The 24,929-nt window shown below is 48.3% G+C and overlaps 2 protein-coding genes and 1 long non-coding RNA gene across 3 annotated transcripts; all 3 read left to right on the top strand.

The window, feature by feature from the left end:
• Positions 1-38: 38 nt before the first annotated feature.
• LOC120662451 (secreted RxLR effector protein 161-like) lies at positions 39-734 on the top strand. Its single transcript, XM_039941595.1, has one exon. The coding sequence runs from the start codon at positions 39-41 to the stop codon at positions 732-734; it is 696 nt and encodes a 231-aa protein (XP_039797529.1).
• A 9,668-nt stretch (positions 735-10,402) lies between these two features.
• LOC120658746 lies at positions 10,403-10,973 on the top strand. Its single transcript, XR_005668828.1, has 2 exons — positions 10,403-10,474; positions 10,564-10,973. It is a non-coding gene; the product is annotated as an uncharacterized LOC120658746 (long non-coding RNA).
• A 7,483-nt stretch (positions 10,974-18,456) lies between these two features.
• LOC120659875 (probable cellulose synthase A catalytic subunit 3 [UDP-forming]) lies at positions 18,457-24,169 on the top strand. The gene is made up of 14 exons (XM_039938139.1): positions 18,457-18,833; positions 18,933-19,128; positions 19,236-19,438; positions 19,536-19,638; positions 19,721-19,883; positions 20,331-20,597; positions 20,671-21,016; positions 21,116-21,253; positions 21,359-21,484; positions 21,575-21,787; positions 21,890-22,184; positions 22,276-22,472; positions 22,556-22,906; positions 22,991-24,169. The coding sequence occupies exons 1-14, from the start codon at positions 18,753-18,755 to the stop codon at positions 23,573-23,575; spliced, it is 3,264 nt and encodes a 1,087-aa protein (XP_039794073.1). The 5' UTR covers positions 18,457-18,752; the 3' UTR covers positions 23,576-24,169.
• The last annotated feature ends 760 nt before the right edge of the window (positions 24,170-24,929 follow it).

The raw sequence follows: 24,929 nt of genomic DNA, 5'->3' as shown, positions 1-24,929 counted from the left end.
CTCCCATGGAGCCCCGCCTGAAGCTCAGCAAGTAGAGTATGGCTCCAGCAGTTGATCCAACCAAGTACCGCAGCATCGTCGGCTCTCTGCGCTACTTGGTGAACTCCCGGCCAGACCTTGCCTACTCGGTGGGGTATGTCAGCCAATTCATGGAGAATCCCACCACCGAGCATCTTGCTGCTGTCAAGAGGGTGCTCAGGTACGTTGCAGGCACTCTGCAATTCGGTTGCTGTTACAGAAGGAAGAAAGGAGCTCAGCTTGTTGGGTACAGCGACAGTGACCTGGCGGGCGACATCGACACCCGCAAGAGCACGACCGGAGTCGTCTTCTTCCTCGGCGGCAACCTGGTCACCTGGCAAGCGCAGAAGCAGCGTGTTGTGGCTCTGTCATCATGCGAAGCAGAGTACATAGCTGCCGCCACAGCTGCCTGCCAAGGTGTCTGGCTCACTCGTCTCCTAGCAGAGATCAAGGGAAAGGAGGCAGGAGCTTTCGCACTCAAGATCGACAACCAGTCCGCCGTCGCGCTCAGCCGGAATCCCGTGTTCCATGATCGAAGTAAGCATATTGATGTCAAATACCATTATATCCGCGAGTGCATCGAGGAGAACAGGGTTCAGGTCCAGTCCATTGGGACGTTGGAGCAGCTGGCGGACATCTGCACCAAGGCTCTGGGGCGCGAACGATTCTGTGAGCTGCGCTCTAAACTTGGTGTCCGTCATGTAGGCAAGGCTTAGGAGGAGAATTGTTAGATAAACCGATAAGCCTTTCCTATTTTTAGCTTTGCATGTTTATTTGGTGCATGCGCGCATGAACTCCGAGCTGTGGACGTCGTGCGCGCGTAGATAGGTCGTGGCCGAGAATAGCTCGCCACGAACTCTGGCTCTCCGCCATTGGCATCGTAGTGGGCGTAGGGATGGATGCGCATCACACGCTGTGTGAAAGGTGGCCGAGTGGCCTTTGTATTCTTCTATTAATACTCAATCAATTGCATCAGAAAAGCTGCCGGTTATTAGCAGCACCAAATCTTGTGTCCAAGTGTTCTCGCGTGCGTTCTAGTCACTGCTAGTGTCCTCGCCGCCGGCGTACATCGCCGTCTGGTGACTAACAGAAGAGACCTTCAATAGCCTCCGAAAATTCCGTTGGAAGCTCAACCCAACCAAGTGTCTTTGGTGTACCCTCTAGAAAACTACTCGGATTCATCGTTAGCAACCGAGGAATTGAGGCTAATCCTGAGAAGATCAATGCCATCATGGCCATGGACGCTCCAGCTACCATCAAGGACGTCCAGAAGCTTATAGGCTGCATGGCAGCCTTGAATCGATTCTTGTCCAGGCTGGATTACCCTTCTTCAAACTCCTAAAGCGACAAGATAAATTCAAGTGGACTACAAAAATCGTGGAAGCACTCGAGAATCTCAAACATCATCTCCAGTCATCGCCGATTCTAACAGCTCCACTACCCGGTGAGGAATTACTCCTCTACATCGCTGTGACTACCCATGTAGTCAGTACGGCGATAGTAGTCGAACGCCCGGAGAAAGGCCACACTTACGGAGTTCAGAGACCAGTCTACTTCATTAGCAAAGTACTCTCTGAATCAAAGGTTAGATATCCATCAATTCAGAAACTTCTGTATGGAATTCTAATCACCTCAAGGAAGCTCCGGCATTACTTCGATGAATACAAGATCTCGGTCATAACTGACTTCCCATTGGGAGACATACTCCACAATTGGGATGCCACTGGACGAATCTCAAAGTGGGCAGTTGAACTGGGAGCCTTGGAAATCAACTTCAAGCAAAGAACAGCAATCAAGTCACAGGCACTAGTCGACTTCTTGGCTGAATGGCGGGAAAATCAAATTCTAGCACCCCAGAACATTCCAGAGCATTGGGTAATGTACTTCGATGGCTCACTCAACATCGACGGAGGCGGTGCAGGAGTTTTGTTCATCTCCCCAAAGGAGAACGATTGAAGTATGTGTCCCAAATCTTATTCAAGGACTCCAACAATGAAGCTGAATATGAGGCATTGCTACATGGCCTCCGACTAGCAGTATCTCTCGGCATCAAGCGACTACTTGTCTACGGCGACTCTCTACTCGTCGTTCAACAAGTCAATAAAGAATGGAACATCAACAAGGATACAATGGACGCATACGTTGAAGAAATCTGGAAGCTCGAAAACAAGTTCTCAGGATTGGAAATCCACCACGTCTATCGCAACAACAACGTGGGAGTCGATGTCCTCTCCAAACTTGGGTCCACTCGAGCAGCTGTTCCACCAGGAGTTTTTGTCCATGAACTTCACCACCCATCAGTCAAGGAACAAAGCCAACAAGCCACTGACACGGAGGCTCCGGCCACAGTCAGAGAAGTGCTGATGATTGAAGAAGATTGGCGGACTCAGTTTATCGACTTCATCAAGGAGTTCAAGTTTCCACCACATGTTGATCCTAGAAGCGCTGAAGCTGCCCACATCATCAGGCGTAGCTAGGGTTTGGTCATCGTTGGAGACAACCTATACAAGCGCTCTGCTTCAGGCATCCTTATGAAATGTGTTACCCTTGAAGAAGGCAAAGACATCCTCCGAGAAATACATGAAGGAGTTTGCGGCAATCACGCTGCATCAAGGACACTAGTCGGCAAGGCGTATAGGTCAGGATTCTTCTGGCCAACAGCTGTTTCGGACGCAGAAGACTTGGTCAGACGGTGCCCTGGCTGCCAATTCTTCGGCAAGAAGACTCACGTCCCAGCACATAACTTGATAACAATCCCTCCATCATGGCCGTTCGCCTGTTGGAGTTTGGACATGATCGGACCATTAACCGTAGCTCCAGGAGGATTCAATCATGTGCGGGTAGCAGTCGACAAGTTTACCAAGTGGATCGAGTACAAGCCCATTGTCAAGATCTCATCCGACGGAGCAGTGGATTTCATCTCTGACATTATCCACCGATTCGGCTTTCCTCACACCATCATTACAGATCTTGGTTCTAACTTCACGTCACAATCTTTTTGGGATTTCTATGACAACTCCTGCATTGAGGTCAAATATGCCTCAGTAGCTCATCCTCGGGCAAACGGATAAGTTGAGCGAATCAATGGTTTAGTACTCGACGGCCTGAAGAAAAGACTCTACGATGCCAACTCCAAGAAAGGTGGCAAGTGGATTCAAGAACTTCCTCATGTAGTCTGGGGGCTGCGAACCCAGTCTAGCAAAGCAACTGGACAATCTACTTTCTTCCTCACTTACGGATCAGAATCTATACTACCCACTGATATTATGTGGAAATCTCTAAGAGTAGAAGCCTATCAAGAAGGAGAAGCAGATGAAGCTCGACAACTTGAGTTAGACTCAATCAAAGAGGCCAGAATCAATGTCTTAACTCAATCGGCTAGATATCTTCAAGGAGTCAGACGCTATCATGATCGCAATGTCTAGCAAAGATAATTCAACGTGGGAGATCTAGTACTACGCAGGATTCAGGATGAGACATGACTGCACATGTTAAATTCCAGATGGGAGGGTCCATTCATTGTAACCAAGGTTACAAGACCAGGATCATACAGAATCACTGATGCAGATGGCAATGAGGTACCGAATTCCTGGAACATCGAGCACTTGCGCAAGTTTTATCCTTGATCCAAGCAATCTAGTGTTGTCAGTTGATTTTTTAATGAAACAAGGGTCCTTAACGGTATATCGACTACATTAAAGGCAATCTCTCCGTCTGATAGTATCACCAGTTCAGGATAGCTTATACAGTTCTCCATCAGGATAACTACACAAGCCGCATCCTTGCCCTTAATGTAAGGGCGCAACCTACTCGCCTAGCTCGGGAAGGTGTTTGGATACCTTTACTAGTTGTCCATCTTGGGTAACTCGACGGAGTTCATCCTAACAGGTCAACTATGAGGAACTCCAGCCGTGTTGTAAAGGCAAAACTACTCGCTTACTCGAGTACGTTATGAATACTACTGCATTTTGTCCATCTTGGGCAACCCGACGGGGTTTGCCCTAATAGGTCAATCTTAGTAGTTACTCCGGTCTACAAGTTAGACACCTTACTCGCCTCGCTCGAGTAAGTTTCTGATATCTTTCTGGCATTTACATCTTGGATAACCCGACGGGGTTCATACCTAACAGTTTTGCCTTAAGGATTACTCCAGTCCTTAGTCAAAGGACACCTTACTCGCCTTGCTCGAGTAAGCCTTGGATATCCCTATGACATTGACATCTTGAGCAACCCGACGGGGTTCGTACCTAATAGTTTTGTCTTATGGATTACTCCAGTCCTTGGTAAGGAAACACTATTCGCTTGCTCAAGTAGTTTATGGATACCTTTACAAGTTTCTCAAATCGGGTAGTCTGACGAGACTCACCCTAAATGACTAACTTTAAGGATTACTCCATTCAAGTATTCTACTCGATTAGTTCATATTTATCCTATGGTATTATATCATGCTTCTGAAAATACAACAACAGGATACGAATTATGGACAACGACAAGAATCCAATGAAGATTGTAAGAGTTGTTACAAGCAGTCTACTCTGCCATGTTCTTCAGAATTTCCTCCGCAATCACTTCTGATTCCTTATAATACTATCGGAATTTCTCATCAGAGCATCTGGGAGCTATTCCTTTAGCTATCGAAGCTAAATTAAACTGAGGCACGTACGACTTAACAATTCCTATCATGTGGGTTAGATAATTCTTGGAAGTAGCCGTCATAACATCAAAAATTTTCTGGGGAGCTTCTTCCAAATGCTCCACCAAGGACTTGCCACTTGACGACTCTTCTTCAGTATCAACCATATCCACAAGAGCTTGAGCTGCTGCTATTAGTCGAGTATGGTCTTCCGGAGAACGTGATGGGAAGATATCTCAGAAATTGATTTGACAAAGCAAAATCAAGACAAAAGATTGAGTGCTTACAGGCTTGGGCAGCCTGCAATTGCTTCTGAAGCCTATAATTTTCCTCTTGAAGCTTTGATCTTTCTTCTTCAAGGTTCTTAATCTGGCGCTTCATGTCACAAACCTTCAGATGATGCTGCTAACTTGCTTCATAAAGTTTGTTCCGAGCAGCAAGGGCTTCATCGAGTCATTTGGCAATCATGGCTTTCTGCCCCTCCAAGATCTTTCGATTGTCTACAGTCTTATACAGAGCATGAGACTTTAGGAAAGATCGATTGGCTACATCATGTAACATCCAAGGCAAATCTGGTTAGACATCAACAACTACTCAACGAAGACAAGTAGCGGCAGAAGACTCACCTTGGTAAACTTAAAGCTCCATTGCATACAATCTGCAAGTTTCTTCATGTTGTCTAGAGACAACAGTGGATCATCAAATAGTTCCTTTCCCAACTCTTCCTTGGCTGACTGAGGCATAGACTGGAATGGTACCAGTCGAACGGAAGGACCTTTTGACCCTTCTGCTCCACTACTCCCAGATCCACCAGCATTGGAGGCTCCTTCAGTAGCCGCAGGAGTATCAGATATTTCAGGGCCTGGTTCGCTTGGATCCTCAGCTGTGTCTGCACTTGGCAAACTGGCAGCCGGGGTCTCGATCAACCCAATTACAGGAGATTCGGGGGCTGATCGACTAGTTCCTTCTGAACCACTCGACACCCAGTTGTGGAAGTCTTGGACTTGATCTTTCTCATGCGCCGAAAGATGTTGGATCCTAGCCAAGCAAGATTCTGAATAAGAAAGCTGAGGCAAACGGGATACAATCAACAAAATATTATATACTTACTGGCCGGCATTGAGACGAGGAACTTTCCTCTGCAACATTGATCCGGGAGCCACCTTCCGTTTCTTGCTGTCGTCAGAATCAACATTTACAGAAGTCGGAGGCATACAATACCAAGATTTATAATTTTTCTGCAGAAAGAAGCCAATAATTAGTCAGAATATCAAAAATGGTTAACTACAAGTACTCGACATGGTATCCATAACACGTACCCAGGCATTCTCGGGAGGATTTTGTGCCGAGAAGAGTGTTGGAAGTGTCAAAGACTTGTCGAAGTTATTGAGTACTTTGCAGCATCTCTTTATTACTTCAGACTGAGCTATTGGCTCTGGGGACATCCTAGTGGGATCCTGCGTGCCGTCATATCTAAAGGCAGGATGCTTTCAAAGCTGGAGAGGCTGTGTCCGGCGACCGATAAATGAAAAGACCACATGATCTCTAGTGACTCCTTTCTTCTTAACAATAGCAATCGCACGAAGAATGGCTTCAACTTGCTTGCCACTAAGTCCTTTACTTGACTAGCTTTCTTGAACTTGCGGGGCACCAGCAATCCTTTCTGGAAGTGGAGATTCAAAGTTCCCGACATGGAACTAGAACTTCTTCCATTCGGCTCCCTTATTCACCGGATCATAAGCAAAGTACTTGCTTCGGGTTTCCGAACGGAGTACCAATTCACATCCCCCAACGACGGCGGGATTGGTGGCATTTGGGAGAGGAACAAGGAAGAAGAAATGTTGAAAAGGTGGAAATGGGAAAGAATTCCAAGGAAAGCCTCACAGAAGTGAGTGAAAATTGAAACATGCAAGATGGATTGGAGAGTAAGAAGGTGTAATTGAATTCCCCAAAACTGAAGAAGTCTATAGAAAAATTCTGACACGGGAAGAGTGAAACCACGTTCTACAAAATCGCGAAACATAATGCTCTCAAGGGTACCTTCCATGGGGTAATCTTCTACTTCACCAGCGCGCCACTGGCTTACGGCCTGTTCTTGGAGGAGACCCATACTTTCTAACTCCCAGACCAGTGATTCAGACATCTTGCTTTTACGCCAACCTGTGGACATATTGGCGATCGTTTCCTCTTCAATCTTGGACTTGTTCTTCTTGGGAGCCATCTCACAGTCACGAGTTTTAACTCGTGGGCTACGAGAGGGGCTTTTGGATTTTGACTGAGAAGAGGTGAATGTGAATGTGAATGTGAATCTGAGTCTGACGGCGGCCATGAGTTCAAGGGGTAAAACCCTTGAAAGTTTTCAACTGGCTTTATATGGCCAATGAGGGCAATTTTGTGAATATTTGGGACGCTAATGGATTCTTTCCTTCTCAGGAAAGTTTTCAGTTTTTGCCATGAGTTTACATTGATTCTTAAATCTAAATGGAGGGATTTAAATTCAAGACTCGGGGGCTGCGGAATATATGTGTCGGTACACTCAGACAGGAGTACCCTCTCCTACAAGACAAGGACGAAGGCGCTCAGGAGCGGCAACCACGGACCGCGGGTCCGGACCCCCGCGGACAGGTCCCGAACCTCCGTGGGCCGGACCTGGGCCTCTACAAGTGGAAGCCGGACCTCCAGGAAGCCTAAGTCATCGAGCAAGCCAAGGGACCCAGACCCAGCACCCTATTCGGGTAGGAGTCCGGAGCCCTCGTAAGCCCCTGTGGGCGCGGCCGCCGACCCCAGGGTCCGGCGCCGCCACGTGTCCCACAGGGCCGACCTTCGGACCTCCGCTCCCCGCTTGGGCAGGGGTCCGGAAACGCCACATGTCCCATAGGCACGAGTCTTCTGCCTGAAGCCAGCCCTCCTACCGCATTAAATGCTGGTGGTTGGGGCGTGCGCTGCCAGAGCAGGGCATCGGATACCCACTCACGGGTTGGATAGGAGTGACATGACAACACAGTAAGCCGGCCTGTTTCCAAGGCGGCTCATCTGTTACCGAGGCACACAGTAGTGTCTCAGCGCCGCGCGCGTGGGCGACGAGTCATGATGACCAGCTACTAACTGGAGCAACAGTGCACGCTGCTATAGCGGACTAAGTCAGTAGTTCGGCACTTCATCATGACCTCGACGCGCGGCTCCATAGGCTAGACTCTACTCCGACAGGACGGCTCAAGACCACCCCTGGTCAGAAGCTACGCACGGAAGCCGACGACAAGATCTCTGGATCTGAGGCATTGAAGGCCAAAGTGTCGTTTATAATACATCGCCGGGCCCACCTGTTGGGGTCCCGCTCAGTGTACTGCTCCCCTTGGGCTTATAAAAGTGAGAGCACGCACGGTAGAAAAGGGGTTAAAGTACACAAAACCAAGACAACTGAGTCACAACTCTCAGAACACTCTGAACATATCCTCCCTCTCGGGCTCAGAGAGCACACTCGGGGGACAGGCAATACAACACACAGTGGATGTAGGGTATTACGCTCTGGCGGCCTGAACCTCTCTAAATCCTTGTGTGCTTCTCACATTCATTCGCCTCAAGATCGAGCACTCCTTGACTGCCCCCAAGCTCATCCTACACTTAGGATTAGACGGGTGCAATCCGCCACCCGGCTGGAGAAGTCCTCCGACATTTTGGCGCGCCAGGTAGGAAGCTAGCTTGGTTTCCGCTTGATCGCCCACTTGGCATCTCCATGGCTCGGATTGTCGAGTTCCATGACCACCCGATGGGGGAGGGAGCAGCGACACCCGCGCCGCAGTCCTCTCGCCGTCCAACGCCGAGGGCTGCTGCCCACGGCGCGCAGCAGTGTGCAACGGAGCATGCCCCCAGAGCCCCCGCGCAGGTCACTCCGAGCGAGCTGTTAGCCACGGCCAGGGAGCTGCTCCGCAACCCGCCAGAACTAGCAGTCTCACCGGACGTGATGAGGCAGTGGCGCGACGACATCGACCGCCTCATCATCCTGGCCCAGGCCACCCCGGCTCCACGGGGACTGGGTCGGGACAGCATCGACGACAGGGTGGCGCACCAACCTCTGCGCGCCTTACTACAGTGGGAATCGTGCGGACAGCTGATCTGCGGGCAGAACTCAACCGCAGGCGTGCGGGAGAGGACGCCCACGCCTCCATGGAGCGGGCACGTGAACGCCGGCTCAACATCGAGGGTCAGAACCTCGACGCCGATCTCGGCGCGGTGGCACCAAGGTCCCAAGGTCATATCCAGACCCCGGTGGCTGGTGTGGGCTGCGTCGCGCTTGCGGAGCATCTCCGCGTGGTGGCCTGGCAACCCAAGTTCTGACCGCACCTGCCAGAGAAGTACGACGGGACGACCAACCCGTCGGAATTCCTGCAGGTCTACATCACCGTCATCACGGCAGCTGGGGGTAACGACGCCGTCATGGCGAGTTACTTCCATGTAGCCTTGACCGGGCCAGCCCGGACTTGGCTCATGAACCTCTCCCCCGGGTCAATCCAATCCTGGGGCGAGCTGTGCGCGCTGTTCTCGGTGAACTTCGCCAGCGCGTACCAGCAGCACGGTGTGGAGACCCATCTCCACGTCGTGAGGCAGCAACCCGGGGAGTCGCTCCGGGCCTTCATCTCCCACTTCACCAAGGTACGTGGAATCATTCCCAGTATTTCTGATGCATCTATTATCACGGCTTTCCGACAGGGGTCCGTGACGAGAAGATGTTGGAGAAGCTGGCCACACACCAGGTGGAAACTGTTGCCACCTTGTTTGCCTTGGCGGACAAGTACGCTAGGGCTGCTGAGGGCCATGTATGGCACTTGGCCCCTTATGATACGCCCGGGGGCCAAAACTCGCGCGGCAAGCGCCCGCGTCAGCAGGATGGCGACATCGGGTCATGCTCTCCCAGGTCGTCATCAAGCAGGTCTGGGGGAGCACAACTTCAACAAATCCCAGCTCGCAGCATACCTCACTCATGTGAGGAAGCCCGCTCCGGTGGAAAGTCGACTCCGATCGCACCAAGCCCGCTCCGATGGAAAGCCCACTCCGGTCGCACTAAGCCGACTCTGGTGGCTCTCTCCGATGTTAAGCCGACTCCGGTCGCACCCCCGACTCTACATCTCTATAAGTGCTACCCTTAGAGGCCCAGCAGGGAATAAAACCTTTTCCTTTGTAACTAGGTAGTACTTCCGTGTGGTCCAGTCCGGTGAGCCTCCCCCGTGGAGGGGTCCGGACCTCTACGAAGCAGGTTCAGGGAAGCGTACTCACCCTCCGGGGAGGTCCGGAGCCGTGTAGCCGCTTGGCCTGGTTCCGTACCCTAAGCCTGCAAGCTCTACCTCCCTAGGGCGAGTACCGTAGTACCTAAGACTGGGGGTCCGGAGGTCCGGACAGCTCCAGCCTCATAAACCCGTGTTCTGACTTACATCGCATATCTCATGTACATCTAGTTATAAAGCAAAAGTTTATTCTTAGTTCGCCTCTAAGGATGATACATTCCAATTTCAATCTACGCATTCTGTTTGCACTAACCCCCGCGTGGTTCCCACTCCTGTGTCCGAATTGAGTTGGCCGGCATGTGGTTCAGATTGGGACCCCTTACTGCTAGAGGGGGGTCCGGGTCCTTAGGAGCCAGCTTCGGGGAAGAGGTGCTTGTTCCCGGGGGTGGTCCGGAGCCCTGTGCAGCCCCTTAGCCTGGTTCTGTATCCTAAGCCTGCGCACTCCACCACTCTGTAACAGGTGCCCTGGTGCCCGGAACTGCGTACCTAGAGGTCCGGACCTCATTCTAGCTTGAGGTCTGGCCTCCTAAGCTTTCTTCCACAGGTCTGGCAGCGTATCTCAAAGGACCTCTGCCAACAGGATCCGGGACCACATGGGCAAGTTACTAAATGCCAGTCCTACGTTGTGTATAGGACGGGGGGCCAGAGTACCTGGAGACCGGCAGCGCCAGCTACTAGCGTTGCAGGGGACGAATTCCCCCGCAGAGAACACCGGCGCGGTCCGTCCGAGCAGGCGTCAACCACGACATGGATTTGGCCCCACCTGCGGGTTATTACCTCACCCGCAGGTGGGCCCGGGGGCCACATGGCGGATTGCACCCGCCTAATCCTAAGTGTAGGATGAGCTTGGGGGCAGTCAAGGAGTGCTCGATTTAGAGGCGAATGAATGCGAGAAGCACACAAGGATTTAGAGTGGTTCGGGCCGACGGAGCGTAATACCCTACATCCACTGTGTGTTGTATTGCCTGTCCCCCGAGTGTGCTCTCTTAGCCCGAGAGGGAGGATATGTTCAGAGTGTTCTGAGAGTTGTGACTCAGTTGTCTTGGTTTTGTGTACTTGAACCCCTTTTTCTACCGTGCGTGCTCTCCCTTTTATAAGCCCAAGGGGAGCAGTACACTGAGCGGGACCCCGACAGGTGGGCCCGGCGATGTATTATAAACTACACTTCGGCCTTCAATGCCTCAAATCCGGAGATCTTGTCATCGGCTTCCGTGCGTAGCTTCTGACCAGGGATGGTCTTGAGCTGTCCTGTCGGAGTAGAGTCTAGCCTCTGGAGCCGCGCGTCGAGGTCATGATGAAGCGCCGAACTACTGACTCAGTCCGCTGTAGCAGCGTGCACTGTTGCTCCAGTTAGTAGCTGGTCATCATGACTCGTCCACGCGCGCGGCGATGAGCCACTACTGCGTGCCTCGGTAATAGACGAGCCGCCTTAGAAACAGGCGGGCTTACCGTGTTGTCATTTCACGCCTGTCCAACCCGTGAGTGAGTATCCGATGCCCTGCTCTGGCAGCGCATGCCCCAACCACCAGCATTTAATGCGGCAGGAGGGCTGGCTTTAGGCAGAAGACTCGTGCCTGTGGGACACGTGGCGGTTCCGGACCCCTGCCCAAGCGGGGAGCGGAGGTCCGGAGGTCGGCCCTATGGGACACGTGGCGGCGCCGGACCCTGGGGTCGGCGGCCGCGCCCACAGGGGCTTGCGAGGGCTCCAGACTCCTACCCGAATAGGGTATTGGGTCCGGGTCCCTTGGCTGGCTCGATGACTTAGGCTTCCTGGAGGTCCGGCTTCTACTTGTAGAGGCCCAGGTCCGGCCCGCGGATGTTCGGGACCTGTCCGCGGGGATCCGGACCCGTGGTCCGTGGTTGCCGCTCCTGAGCGCCTTCGTCCTTGTCTTCTAGGAGAGGGTACTCCTGTCTGAGTGTACCGACAATATGTATCAGAGATTTATTTTTTAATTTTTTTGAAAAATAAAGAAGAAGAAAAAGACTGAAGTGACCCTCAGCCTGATTCTACAATTCAACCTAAAGCTCGGGGGCTACTCCATATGGAGCGCAAGTACTTCGCGCACCATAGATGATCAAGATTTTGGGGCTTGAGCACCTCACAGCCTCGGAGCAACCACAAGTACTTGGAGGACTACTCGACGCATCTGAAGGAAGGCCCAGAAACAACCAGAAGGATGTTCTGACTACATGAAGTACTCGAAGACGCCGTCCAAGTACTCGATGCCTGTAGGACTCGGCTACGAAGAGCTCGGGGACTTGTTAGACTCGGGGCAGCGGGACTACTTATAGGCATAGAATGTTCTAGAGTAAGGGATATCTCATGGATGTACCTTACCTCTCTTGTAAAACTACCCGAATAGGCGTAGAACTAGCTGCAGTACAAAGGAAACTACCTGATTGTGTTGTAGTAAGACTCCAACTGTACTCAGCTAGGTCTTTCCATGTAACCCTGTCCCCCCGGATATATAAGGGTGGGCAGGGACCCCCTCGAATAACATCAACACCTAAGGCAATACAAACCAACACACAGGACGTAGGGTATTACGCAACTCGCGGTCCGAACCTGTCTAAATCTTTGTGTTTCTTGTACCATCGAGTTTCAGAGCAGTCGATCCCTACCTACAAACCTTACTGCTAAGGGTATCCCTAGGCTGGCTTGGCGGTAAACACCGACACTCACCCCTATCTACATAATGAAGGGTCTAGAAAGAGCTGTGACAGAGCAGGCACAATGTGACTAATGCCCCAATAACAACAGTACTTTGTTTATATTTCACACTTGCTGGTAAGTGTCTGTGAACTACAATACAAAAGCACATTAATTCTCAATCAAAAAACCTGAATAAATTAATTGAAATAAATATCAAATTAATTGAAATAAATCTCTATATCTCCTAATTATTTTGACACCCTTCAGTTTCAGTCGAACACTCTTTTCAATATCTAGAAATCATCTAGTAGAAAAAAACTTTATTTCGAAAAATATATATGTCGGTAACCTCGACCCTGCGGTGATGACAATGCCTTTCGGGGGGACACGGTGCGATACAAGGATGTCACTAATCGGCCAGTCGCAGCACCAACATTTCTGGTTAATAGGAACACAACACTTGGCATAGACAGCGTGCTCGTTGATATTCTCTCAGTGCAACAACGGCCACGCTGACTGTGTCAAATGCTGTCTTCGTATTAATCGGAAGTGCTGGTGATGCGACCAGCCGATTCGCGACGTCCATATAGCGCATCGTGTATCCCCGAAAGGTAGAGCCATCATTGTTGGATGGAGATTAACGACGTATACTTGTTTCGAAATAAAGATTTTTTTTGCTGCTAGATGGTTTCAATGTGAGCCTGAATAAATACATCACTAGAGTGTCAAAATAATCAATTCATAAAAAAATCTATTATAATTCTTTAATTAATTTATTATAAAAAAATTAACTATCTACATTATGGTCATATCTACTACAATCACATGAATACAATCGCATGAAGTGTCTACACTCATTCTAAAAATTTATACTATCCACATGCTCATCTGAATCTAAAAATAAAAAATATGCTACGGTCATTTCTAATATATAGAAAATGATTGAAAAATATGTCTATAAATAATCCATATTTAACCTAGCCAATAAACCTACTCCCACATTCAAGTCATCGGTTCTATATATCTCAAATCATTGCATAAATCAAAGAAATCATGCTCATCCTCACTATTTCCAAAAGTCACAAATTTCTCGAACTATGGAGCATAAAACGAAGAATAAAGACTATCAATGAAGATACGATGCAACGAATGTAACTGCGCAAACTTGGCCAATGACTTTTGTTATATATTCGCTACAAATTTCAACAGGAAATAATCTGAAAAAAAAAACTATCTACCATGCAGCTTGTAGGTCCTAGCTACATATACTCCAACATGGATTAGGCAAACAAAGAAGCCACTCTAGGCAGCACCAATACAGTATTTAAATTACAATTTTCAGATAATTGCACAAAACACCAAAGCACGCGCCATGCATTGTTCTTAATGTTGTACTAGCTCACCCAACCTAACAAAACAAACAAGCAAGGCTAGCTGAAAGCCAGCGGTGACACACACACACACCACCTTCTCGCACGAGCGAGGCACGTACCGGTTCGACCCGGTCGATCTAGCCGGTCGGCGGCCGGTCCGGCGGCTTGGTTGGTTGGGGGGATCACATCGCGCAACAACTTTTTAGGACAGGGGCCGGGGGAAACAGGAGCGCTTTGCAGTTTGGAGTGTATGTATCCACCACCCAATATATGCAACCCGGCGGACGTTGCTGTCACGGGGATGGACCGCGCGCGGCACACGCATGCACCTGCCTTCGCCTGCCGCCAGTTTCTTCCTCTAGCTTGCATTGCTTTCCTCCTTTCCGCCATCTGATAAGAATAATTAAGATAGCTTAACTGCATGCTAATCATCGCTCGTTATTCATCCAACCGGTGAATTATAATTGATAAAATCTGTCGTGCCGGCCGCAATTCTGTTTTTGTTACTACGGCATTGGTTCTAACTAGCAGGACACCTGTTCCCTTTTCCTCCGACAGTAGCTGATGAATAATTGTCCAAAAGATTTCGTTATAAGGGATAATAAATTAATAATAATAATAATAATAACACTATTCTTGAATTTATAGTCTCCCTAGGTGCTCTTGGCGTAGATTTTTTAATTGTAAAGATCGAAAACGAGGCCTTTTTTCTTGTCAAGTCAAGGAGAACAATCCAATCAACGAATTCATCCACGCATCACGAAAATAGAACGATGCGGCGCACGTCTTCCATCCTCTTGCGCAAATATTCTATAATCAAGCTTTACTCTCTCTCTCTCTCTCTTCTCTCCATAAACCTTTTCTCGACCACCATCCTAGTACGTACTACGTGCTGTTAGCCAGTTTAATCAAAGCCGGCCGTTTAGTTGTTGCTGTTAGCTACACCGCGCGGATTAGTTGAGCTCGCCGCTGCCGTGCGGTCGTCGTCCTTGACGTGGCGCTCCGATCGACGATCCATCATACGGACCCGTCACCTACCGCCCGTTTTGTCATCATCTCCAGGGCCGCCCGGAGGGGGCCGGGGTCACGCACCGCCGCCCGTCGGTTCGTGCGTTCCTCTCACTCGCTCCTCTCCCCCTCGATCGTCATCATCGTCGGCATCATGCATTGCATGGGCTCCAACACTCCAAGTCTCCAAGTGATCCCCGGCCTCACACCGCCACACCACACCACTTGAAACATCAGTGCAGTGCGCAGTGCCTTCCTGTACGTGCTAATCACCTGCGGTCAGTAGTCGCACCGACTCGATCTGGCGGACACAAGCAACCATCCAATCGCTTCGTTCCGTTTCACGGCGAAAAGTGAGGAAAAAAAATTAAAGGAAGAAGATATCGTTGCAATTATGCGCGGCGGTTACGGTGCTAATGATTCCGCGTAACCACCACATTTTCCTGCCGCTCGGTTGAGTGAGGGTCCGAGTGCTGGTGCTCGACTTCTCGGCTCACTGGGGCCGCAGGCAGGGATGAGGAGGAGCTTGGAGCTGGTACTCAGGTAGCTGGCGTCATGGCGTGTGCGCGAGCTCGGTTGCGTGGTGGCTACACGAGGGCCTGACCGGCCGACACTTTACGTGTCTTTCCGGCTGTTGCCCCCCCCCCCCCCCCCCCCCCCTCCCAATTCTGCTCCAAACAGGGAATGATTGGGCGCCAGCCACTGTGGCCTGCAGCACCATTTGTTCTGCAGTACCAATGGGTAAAATATTTGATTTGGGAACGAACGCAGCCAACAACGGCCCTTCACGAGTATAGGTACCAAGAGGGTGTCATTCCTTCCTGTACTTGCATGCCGATTTCCAAATCAAATGGCCCGTAATCCTCATTGACTAATGTAAGCCGTAGTACTTTTTGTTGAGTGCCCTCTTTTGGACGGTGATAATTCCACCGTGACAATTACTCGCTTTTCTCCGTTGCCAAATGTTTTAATCTCTACTGAATGAAATTTCTCAGATTTAGCCTTCAGGATAATCTAATATTCTGCATCTTTTTGAAAGGAAACGGGTGCTCTAGGCTAAGAAGGGGAGGAGGTAAATTAGGCACTCTAAAAACTTAGACCTATGTCTCCAACTAGTTTGCACAAAACTTAAACTAAAACAAACTATCTAGATGTGCAACTATGGTTGTTCTAGTGTGAAACCCCTATCCCAAAAGAGTTTAGCAACCTATAGCCTTTCCTATTCAAGAAACTACTTTATGAAAGTAAATGTATACAAATTGCTAGTATGAAATGCGGAAGCTTAATGAGCGGGATAGGAGATAGCAAACTCTTGACGCGGGTGTTTATCCCGTGGTTCGGTTAGCCACAAAGGCACACCTACATCCATGTTGTTGTAGTACTCACTAAGAGTATTGCTACTCGGCCACCAAGTCTCTTTCGTGAATCAATCACGGTCACCTTGGCCCCGGGTTCCACTAAGGAGCTTCTCCACAAAGGATGGGGGTCTCCACGTCCCCCGCACAAAGATGTCGTCGCCGCTCCACACCAAGTCGGAGGGTCGATGACGTTGCCGGCGAGCTTCACGCTCCAAGGTGCCGGTGCACCAAGCTCTTGTTTTGGTTCACTAGAGAATCACAACACAAAGGCTCAAGGCCTTGCAATCACACTCACTAAGAGCAAACCTTTACACAACACTCTCAAAAGTGTGCTAAGGGCTACGGATATGATCTTGATGATTTTTATGGCTTGGAGATGTTCTTGGGTGTGTGTGGGATGTCCAGCAACTCCAGCAATCTTCAAATGGCCAGGGTGAGGCGTATATATAGGCCACTAAGTCTTGTAGCCGTTGCTCCAACGGTCAGCTGAAAATCTGTGTATCATCGGAAGAACCGACGCCTCTGGTAGGGGTAGAGTCGGTTCATCCGGTCACTCTAAGACACGAAGTAGCCGTTGAACTTCTGACTGCTGCTACAGTGACCACCGATTGAACTGATGATTTGCACCGATGCATCACCGGTTCATCCGGTGCTTAAGAATCTTCTTCTGGGCGCTGACGTCATTGTACCGACGCAATACTCCGATGCACCGTCGGTTGAACCGGTGCTGAAGAATCTTCTCCTGGGCTCTTGACATCGTCTTTGGAATATAGGATGCCCAATGCACCGATGCCCCTTTTTGACCCGTCGGTTCAACCGGTGCCTATAGGCTGACTTGGCTTCGATTCTCTTCTGCACCAGAATTCCATAGCGTCGGTTCTTCCGACTACCATCGGATGCACCGATGCCCTTGGCGTCAGTTCTTCCGGTGCTACTGACTGAAGAGCTTTCAGGAGCGCTGCCCTGAGACCCGCGAGGGGCGGCCCTTCGGGCCTTGCTACGCATGTCTTTTCTTTCTCTTTGTCATCACTTGAACCTAAAAGTCTGAGAATGGTCATCTTAACAATTATATTAGTCCAAGTGTTGTGTTGTCATTCGATCACCAAAAACTTGAAATTGCATAAATAGTGCCATGTTCCTTACACTTTTCAAGCTTGGCCCCTCAACTTCAAAGTGCCTCAGTTTGGGTGGTTCTTAGGGTATACAGTTTCCATAGCTGACTACTAATTTGTCATGCATTCGTCATTGCATCCAAGTAATCTTTCTCTAGACGTTTCTTTGATGTATAGAGCATGAATCAATAGGATTAAATCTTTGATCATCAATGATCATTTCACAACAAATAGAATCCAAATAGATATGAACCTCAGTGGTATTGTTTTCCCATCTGTCTACGTATTTTGGGCTAGCGTTGACTAGTATTTTGTTTGCCATCGACACCTAAGAACCATTGGGATTAGGGCAGGAGTCAGGAAGATCGAGCAATAGTTTACGAACCTGGTAAATGTCACGTATTTTCATTACAACATGAATATGCAATGTCTCTCTGCTCAGAGTTTATAGTCATACAACATTGAATCTCAGTCCAGCTATGAAAATTTTACAAGAAATGGATTTTGTAATAAATATGGACAGCTAGCGGCAGTGTTCCTTCTCGGCTGTTTCATATCTTTGCGCTAGCACTGGCTACTATTTTGTCCAACATTCGCCAGCGTAGCCTAATAATATTTTCCAGATATATCGTCAAGCAGTCGAGATATAGGCACACATTAATAAAAAAATACATAAACAATATAAGGCCGTTTATAAGTAGTTTTAATCCAACATCTCCTTGATCTATTTATCTCCCCATAAAACATGGAAGACTTCCTCTCTCTTGAAATTTGAGATCCATCTCCTTCTCCTGGCTGGTTTTCCATTCCCTAGGTTGACCACCTCTGGCCATTTCAATGTGCCATGGCCCATGGGTTAAAAAAAACAGCATGACAGCTGTGATTTGTGACGCGGCACGCTTTTAATTTTTTTGAGCTCTTTCTCGCCAAAATTACCTCCCATTTGTTTCAACTCTTGTTAGTTGGCGCGGCCCTTTCCTCGGCCGTCTTTTCCTTTTCTTTTTCGCCCCCCGTGTTTTTTTTTTCTACTCCCACCGACACTCCCCCGCCCCTTCCTCTCTGCTTCCCCTCCTCCCCAATTTTTCTTTAAAAATCCCCCGCTCGCTAATCCCCCCCTGCCCCTGGCCCCCTTACACCTCCCACCGACGCTGCCGCCGCTGGCACGCATTTCCCTCCTCGTCGTCTTCCCCTTCCTCGGCGCGGCGCGGCGCGGAGCCTGGTGGAAACCGCGCGGATGAGGATCCGCTGCTAGAGCGAGAGGAGCAAGTATCGTGCGCCAGCGTCGGCCGTGGCGGCGGCGGAAGGGGAGCAGGAGGCGATGGAGGCGAGCGCCGGGCTGGTGGCCGGCTCCCACAACCGCAACGAGCTCGTCGTCATCCGCCGCGACGGCGATCCCGGGGTACGCGCGCGCTTCAATTCCCCCGGCTGGCGAGCGAGCGTTACGGTTGCTGATTTTTTTTTCCTCTCGATTTTTTTTTGGGTGTGTTTCTGTCTGCAGCCGAAGCCGCTGCGGCAGCCGAATGGGCAGGTGTGCCAGATTTGCGGCGACGACGTCGGCCTCGCCCCCGGCGGGGAGCCCTTCGTGGCCTGCAACGAGTGCGCCTTCCCCGTCTGCCGGGACTGCTACGAGTACGAGCGCCGGGAGGGCACCCAGAACTGCCCCCAGTGCAAGACCCGCTACAAGCGCCTCAAGGGTGCGTGCCCCCAACCCGGAAACTCCGGCCACCGAAATGCAGCTCCGGCCGGCGGCGAATTCTCCACTGTTTAGCTTCGATTGCCTCACTCAATTTCCATTTTGCAGGCTGCGCTCGTGTGCCCGGGGATGAGGAAGAGGATGGCGTCGACGACCTGGAGAACGAGTTCAACTGGGACGGCAATGAGTCGCAGTATGGCGCCGAGTCACTCCACGGCCACATGACCTACGGCCGTGGAGGCGACCTTAACGGCGTCCAGCAGCCTTTCCAGCTGAACCCCAATGTTCCCCTCCTCACCAATGGGCAGATGGTACTGCTAAATCAGAGCTCACTGATACTTTGTTGAACCTGAATCATGAGACACGTTGTACCGGTTGCTCAATGCCTTGTTTCCGGTGCGCTTGCAGGTGGATGACATCCCACCGGAGCAGCACGCTCTGGTCCCGTCTTTCATGGGCGGTGGGGGCAAGAGGATCCACCCACTTCCATATGCGGATCCCAGTTTACCTGGTGCGTGTTGGGATGATCATCAACTATGTGATGTGATGATGGTGTTCTGAACACAATCAATTAATGGTCCTTGTGTTTGCAGTCCAACCAAGGTCCATGGACCCATCCAAGGATCTTGCTGCGTATGGCTATGGTAGTGTTGCATGGAAGGAGAGGATGGAGAGCTGGAAGCAGAAGCAGGAGAGGATGCACCAGATGAGGAATGATGCCGGTGGTGATGATGGTGGTGATGACGATCTTCCACTGTATGACTCTCAAAGCTTGTTTGACCTCTGTTTTGTGCCTCTCTAGTCTCTACTGCTATGCAGTATGCTATTTGGTTGCATGTATTTGTCCAACTTAGTTTCCATGGTCTATGCACAGTTCAGGATATCATTTTTCTTCTTGTCATAATATCATTGACACAGCACAGCAATAGAAGTAACTCTATCGAATTCCTCAGTAAATTGAAAGAAACTGATGAATTTTTATTTTTCAGTTTTACCTTTGTTTACATTAATGAAGGTTGGTAGTGCACGTTTGGTCAGTATAGTATGTGCTCTGTGAATTTTTAATACGTTTGTCTGCTTGTGTCTTTTACTGCACGTCACATTCCATTGGATATTTAACGAATCAGATCTTCACTCCTGTTTTGCTATTTGTTACTAGACCCAAGTACTAATGTTAAATGATTTTTTTTCATTCTTTACCAGAATGGATGAAGCAAGACAACCACTGTCCAGGAAAATTCCAATTCCATCAAGCCAGATTAATCCATATAGGATGATTATCATTATTCGGCTTGTGGTTTTGGGGTTCTTCTTCCACTATCGAGTGATGCATCCAGTGAACGATGCATTTGCTTTGTGGCTCATATCTGTTATCTGTGAAATTTGGTTTGCCATGTCTTGGATCCTTGATCAATTCCCAAAATGGTTCCCTATTGAGAGAGAGACATACTTAGACCGGCTGTCATTGAGGTTGGTTGCTGTTTCCATCTGGTAATATTTACCTTCTTCGTGTTGTTATTTGACTAATTGCTTGTCTGGATAGGTTCGACAAGGAAGGCCAGCCATCTCAACTTGCTCCAATCGATTTCTTTGTCAGTACAGTCGATCCATTAAAGGAACCTCCTTTGGTCACAGCAAATACTGTTCTATCTATCCTTGCGGTGGATTATCCAGTTGATAAGGTGTCTTGCTATGTTTCTGATGATGGTGCTGCAATGCTAACATTTGAAGCGCTGTCTGAAACATCCGAATTTGCAAAGAAATGGGTTCCTTTCTGCAAAAGGTTCAATATTGAACCTCGTGCTCCAGAGTGGTACTTCCAACAGAAAATAGACTACTTGAAAGACAAGGTGGCGGCAAGCTTTGTTGGTGAGAGGAGAGCGATGAAGGTACCTTATTTATCCTCTTTATTAGTATGCTGCTTTGGTCCCTCTTGCTAGGAGTTTGTTGATAAACTATGAAACTAAGCATTGACTTTTTTTCCCCAGAGAGAGTATGAGGAATTCAAGGTCAGAATCAATGCCTTGGTTGCTAAAGCCCAGAAAGTTCCTGAAGAAGGATGGACAATGCAAGATGGGACCCCCTGGCCTGGAAACAATGTTCGTGATCATCCTGGAATGATTCAGGTAAGCCTTATTGTTTGTTGCTATGAAGTACTTATCATGGCATGCTATTACCGTCTATTTATTTTTCTTCGTACTTTTAAAAAGTTGTTTTTTCTGTACAAATAGGTCTTCCTTGGCCAAAGTGGAGGTCTTGATTGCGAGGGAAATGAGCTACCACGATTGGTTTATGTTTCAAGAGAAAAACGACCTGGCTATAACCATCATAAGAAAGCTGGTGCTATGAATGCATTGGTAATTATTACCTCGAATCATTTATTTATCTGTCTTCTATAATTTATGGGGTGCAATTGTATTTTAATTGTTTTTATTTGTCTGTCACAGGTCAGAGTCTCTGCTGTACTAACAAATGCTCCCTATTTGTTGAACTTGGATTGTGATCACTACATCAACAACAGTAAGGCTATAAAGGAAGCAATGTGTTTTATGATGGATCCTTTACTGGGAAAGAAGGTGTGCTATGTGCAGTTCCCTCAAAGATTTGATGGGATTGATCGTCATGACCGATATGCTAACAGGAATGTCGTCTTTTTTGATGTAAGATTTGACATTCAGATATCTGAGATGTTCTGTTTTCTACATGATTCATTTCCCTTGATGATTTTTTTAAAAAAAATTGCTAAAATTTGTGCTGTGCAGATCAACATGAAAGGTTTGGATGGTATTCAAGGCCCAATCTATGTCGGTACTGGATGTGTATTTAGAAGGCAGGCACTATATGGTTATGATGCCCCTAAATCAAAAAAGCCACCATCAAGGACTTGCAATTGCTGGCCAAAGTGGTGCTTTTGCTGTTGCTGCTGTGGTAACAGAAAGCACAAGAAGAAGACTACCAAACCTAAATCAGAGAAGAAGAAAAGATTACTATTTTTCAAGAAAGAAGAAAATCAATCCCCTGCATATACTCTTGGTGAGATTGATGAAGGTGCTCCAGGTAACCATGAACTTAGAAGAAACACTTGAGTTATTCTTAGAACTACATCTTCATTGGAATTGCATATCTAACCTTACACTACTTCCTTTAGGTGCTGAAAATGAAAAGGCTGGTATTGTGAATCAACAAAAATTAGAAAAGAAATTTGGTCAGTCTTCTGTTTTTGTCACGTCCACACTTCTTGAGAATGGTGGGACCTTGAAGAGTGCAAGTCCAGCTTCTCTTTTGAAAGAAGCCATACATGTCATTAGTTGTGGTTATGAAGACAAGACTGACTGGGGAAAAGAGGTAAACTCTAGAGCTTTGTGATTGTTATTGGTTGATGAGTCAAAACATATGTTACAAAGTAAATCCTATATTTTTTTTTTCAGATTGGCTGGATCTATGGATCAGTCACAGAAGATATTCTAACTGGCTTCAAGATGCATTGTCATGGTTGGCGGTCCATTTACTGCATACCTAAACGACCTGCATTCAAAGGTTCTGCACCTCTGAATCTTTCAGATCGTCTTCACCAGGTTCTTCGGTGGGCTCTTGGGTCTATTGAAATTTTCTTCAGCAACCATTGCCCTCTTTGGTATGGGTATGGTGGTGGTTTGAAATTTTTGGAAAGATTTTCCTACATCAACTCCATCGTATATCCTTGGACGTCTATTCCTCTCTTGGCTTATTGTACATTGCCTGCCATCTGTTTGCTGACAGGAAAATTTATCACTCCAGAGGTAAAAGCTTATTCCACTATATTTTTCTGTAGTGTAGAACTATGGAATACATGAACCTTACAGTTACTGTTTCATCTGCTGCAGCTAAACAATGTTGCCAGCCTCTGGTTCATGTCACTTTTTATCTGCATCTTTGCTACAAGCATACTAGAAATGAGATGGAGTGGTGTTGGCATTGATAATTGGTGGAGGAATGAGCAGTTTTGGGTCATTGGAGGTGTGTCCTCGCACCTTTTTGCTGTGTTCCAAGGACTTCTCAAGGTCATAGCTGGTGTGGATACAAGCTTCACTGTGACATCAAAGGGTGGTGACGATGAAGAGTTCTCAGAGCTATATACATTCAAGTGGACAACCTTACTAATACCTCCAACCACTCTGCTCTTGTTGAACTTCATTGGTGTGGTTGCTGGTGTTTCAAATGCTATCAACAACGGATATGAATCATGGGGCCCTCTATTCGGGAAGCTCTTCTTTGCATTCTGGGTGATTGTCCATCTGTATCCGTTCCTGAAAGGTTTGGTTGGAAGGCAAAACAGGACACCAACAATTGTCATTGTCTGGTCCATTCTGCTGGCTTCAATCTTCTCACTCCTTTGGGTCCGGATCGATCCTTTCCTAGCAAAAAATGATGGCCCGCTTCTTGAGGAGTGTGGTTTGGATTGCAACTAGGAGGTCAGCATATCAGCTCCCCCAGCGCCGAATGCTTGAAAATAAAAACCATTTACAATGTCCCCTCTGTAAATAAAAATCCATGGTGGTAGTTCAGCCTCATGCCTTCAGATATATACTGGGCAGAATGGAGGCTATGGCAATCCTTGTGCAGTTGGGCCGTGGAATAGAACATATGCAAAGTGTTCGATTGTTCAGCATTCTTTATTACTTGGGCGCAAAATTGATCGGGTGGGAGCCGAAGAGCAAGGTGTCTGATTCTGCACTGCTCCCGTGTACAAACTTGGGTCTGAATAAGGCAGGCGGGGATGGTTCTGCCAGTGGAAAAGAGCAACATGCACAGTATTTATACGGCGGCTCGTGTATGCCTGCCCATTGAAGGGCTTGTTCTTACATGTTCGTCTATACTAGAAAAACAGAATATTAGTGTTTAGTTCTGTAGTTAAAAGTGCGTAAACTGTAAAGGCTCGTTTTTTTGTTCGTGTACTGTAATGGTGGCAGTTGTGACATGGTCATGTCATAGAAGAAATGTTGTAAGGATGAATGTGACTCGATTACAAACAATATATTGCCGGGATCTCTGCAGTTCGTTCACCAGCAGTCGCTTAACTCGGGCTGCAGGCTAGTCTCTCCGACTCGGATCTTTTCGGCGCAGGGACGTATATCCTCCTTTGGCAGGCAGCCAGGCCAGAGCCAGCCCGGACCGGACGCTTACCCCTAGGCCCTTTTACCCATCATGTGTTGGGCCGAAACTGACTACACGGCCCGTTTTGTTGCGTTCCGTTACGTGGCCGCGCGCTCGCTGGCAGAAACATCGCTCGGCCCAATTGTTTGGTGTGGCCGAACAGGCCCAGGCTGCCGACCGTGGTGCCAGGCTCGATTGCTTTCGCAAACGATTATAGAGCCATATCGTGAAGTCTACGGTTAGTTAACTAGCTAGTTTATCAGTTATCAACAAGTTACGGAAGACAGGTTTGCCTCCGCGTGTGGTGGAATTAAAAAAATACTATGAGGGGAAAAAAGAGTGTGCATAAAAAAAAGGAAAAATATACTCTGAAAAAGAAATGCCATGGCGAGGCAAAAACAGAGTATATTCAGAAAAAAAGAGAGAATCAAAAGAAATTATATGAAAAGAGCCCTGAGATGGAAAAAAAAGATATTGAGAGAAAAGAGAGAGATATTACTGAAAAAAAAGAGATTCAAAAGAAAAAAAATATGAAAAAAGCCCTGAGATGGCAAAAAAAAAAGATATTGAGAGAAAAAAGAGAGAGATCACACACTGCGGAGGCAAGTGCCTAGACATTAGCCCTTAGCTTTTTTACATTTTAGTAGCAAATTTGCCAAAAGCTGGAGA

The sequence above is a fragment of the Panicum virgatum genome, chromosome 2N (genome assembly GCF_016808335.1).
Source record: "Panicum virgatum strain AP13 chromosome 2N, P.virgatum_v5, whole genome shotgun sequence".
NCBI lineage: Eukaryota > Viridiplantae > Streptophyta > Magnoliopsida > Poales > Poaceae > Panicum > Panicum virgatum.
This window is presented reverse-complemented; position numbering and strand designations above follow the sequence as displayed.

Coding starts and splice junctions, on each gene's coding strand:
- LOC120659875 (XM_039938139.1), top strand. CDS start 18,753: ATGGAGGCGAGCGCCGGGCTGGTGGCCGGCTCCCACAACCGCAACGAG. Junction 21,254..21,358: donor ATCATCCTGGAATGATTCAG/GTAAGCCTTATT, acceptor CTGTACAAATAG/GTCTTCCTTGGCCAAAGTGG. Junction 22,185..22,275: donor GATTGATGAAGGTGCTCCAG/GTAACCATGAAC, acceptor TACTTCCTTTAG/GTGCTGAAAATGAAAAGGCT.
- LOC120662451 (XM_039941595.1), top strand. CDS start 39: ATGGCTCCAGCAGTTGATCCAACCAAGTACCGCAGCATCGTCGGCTCT.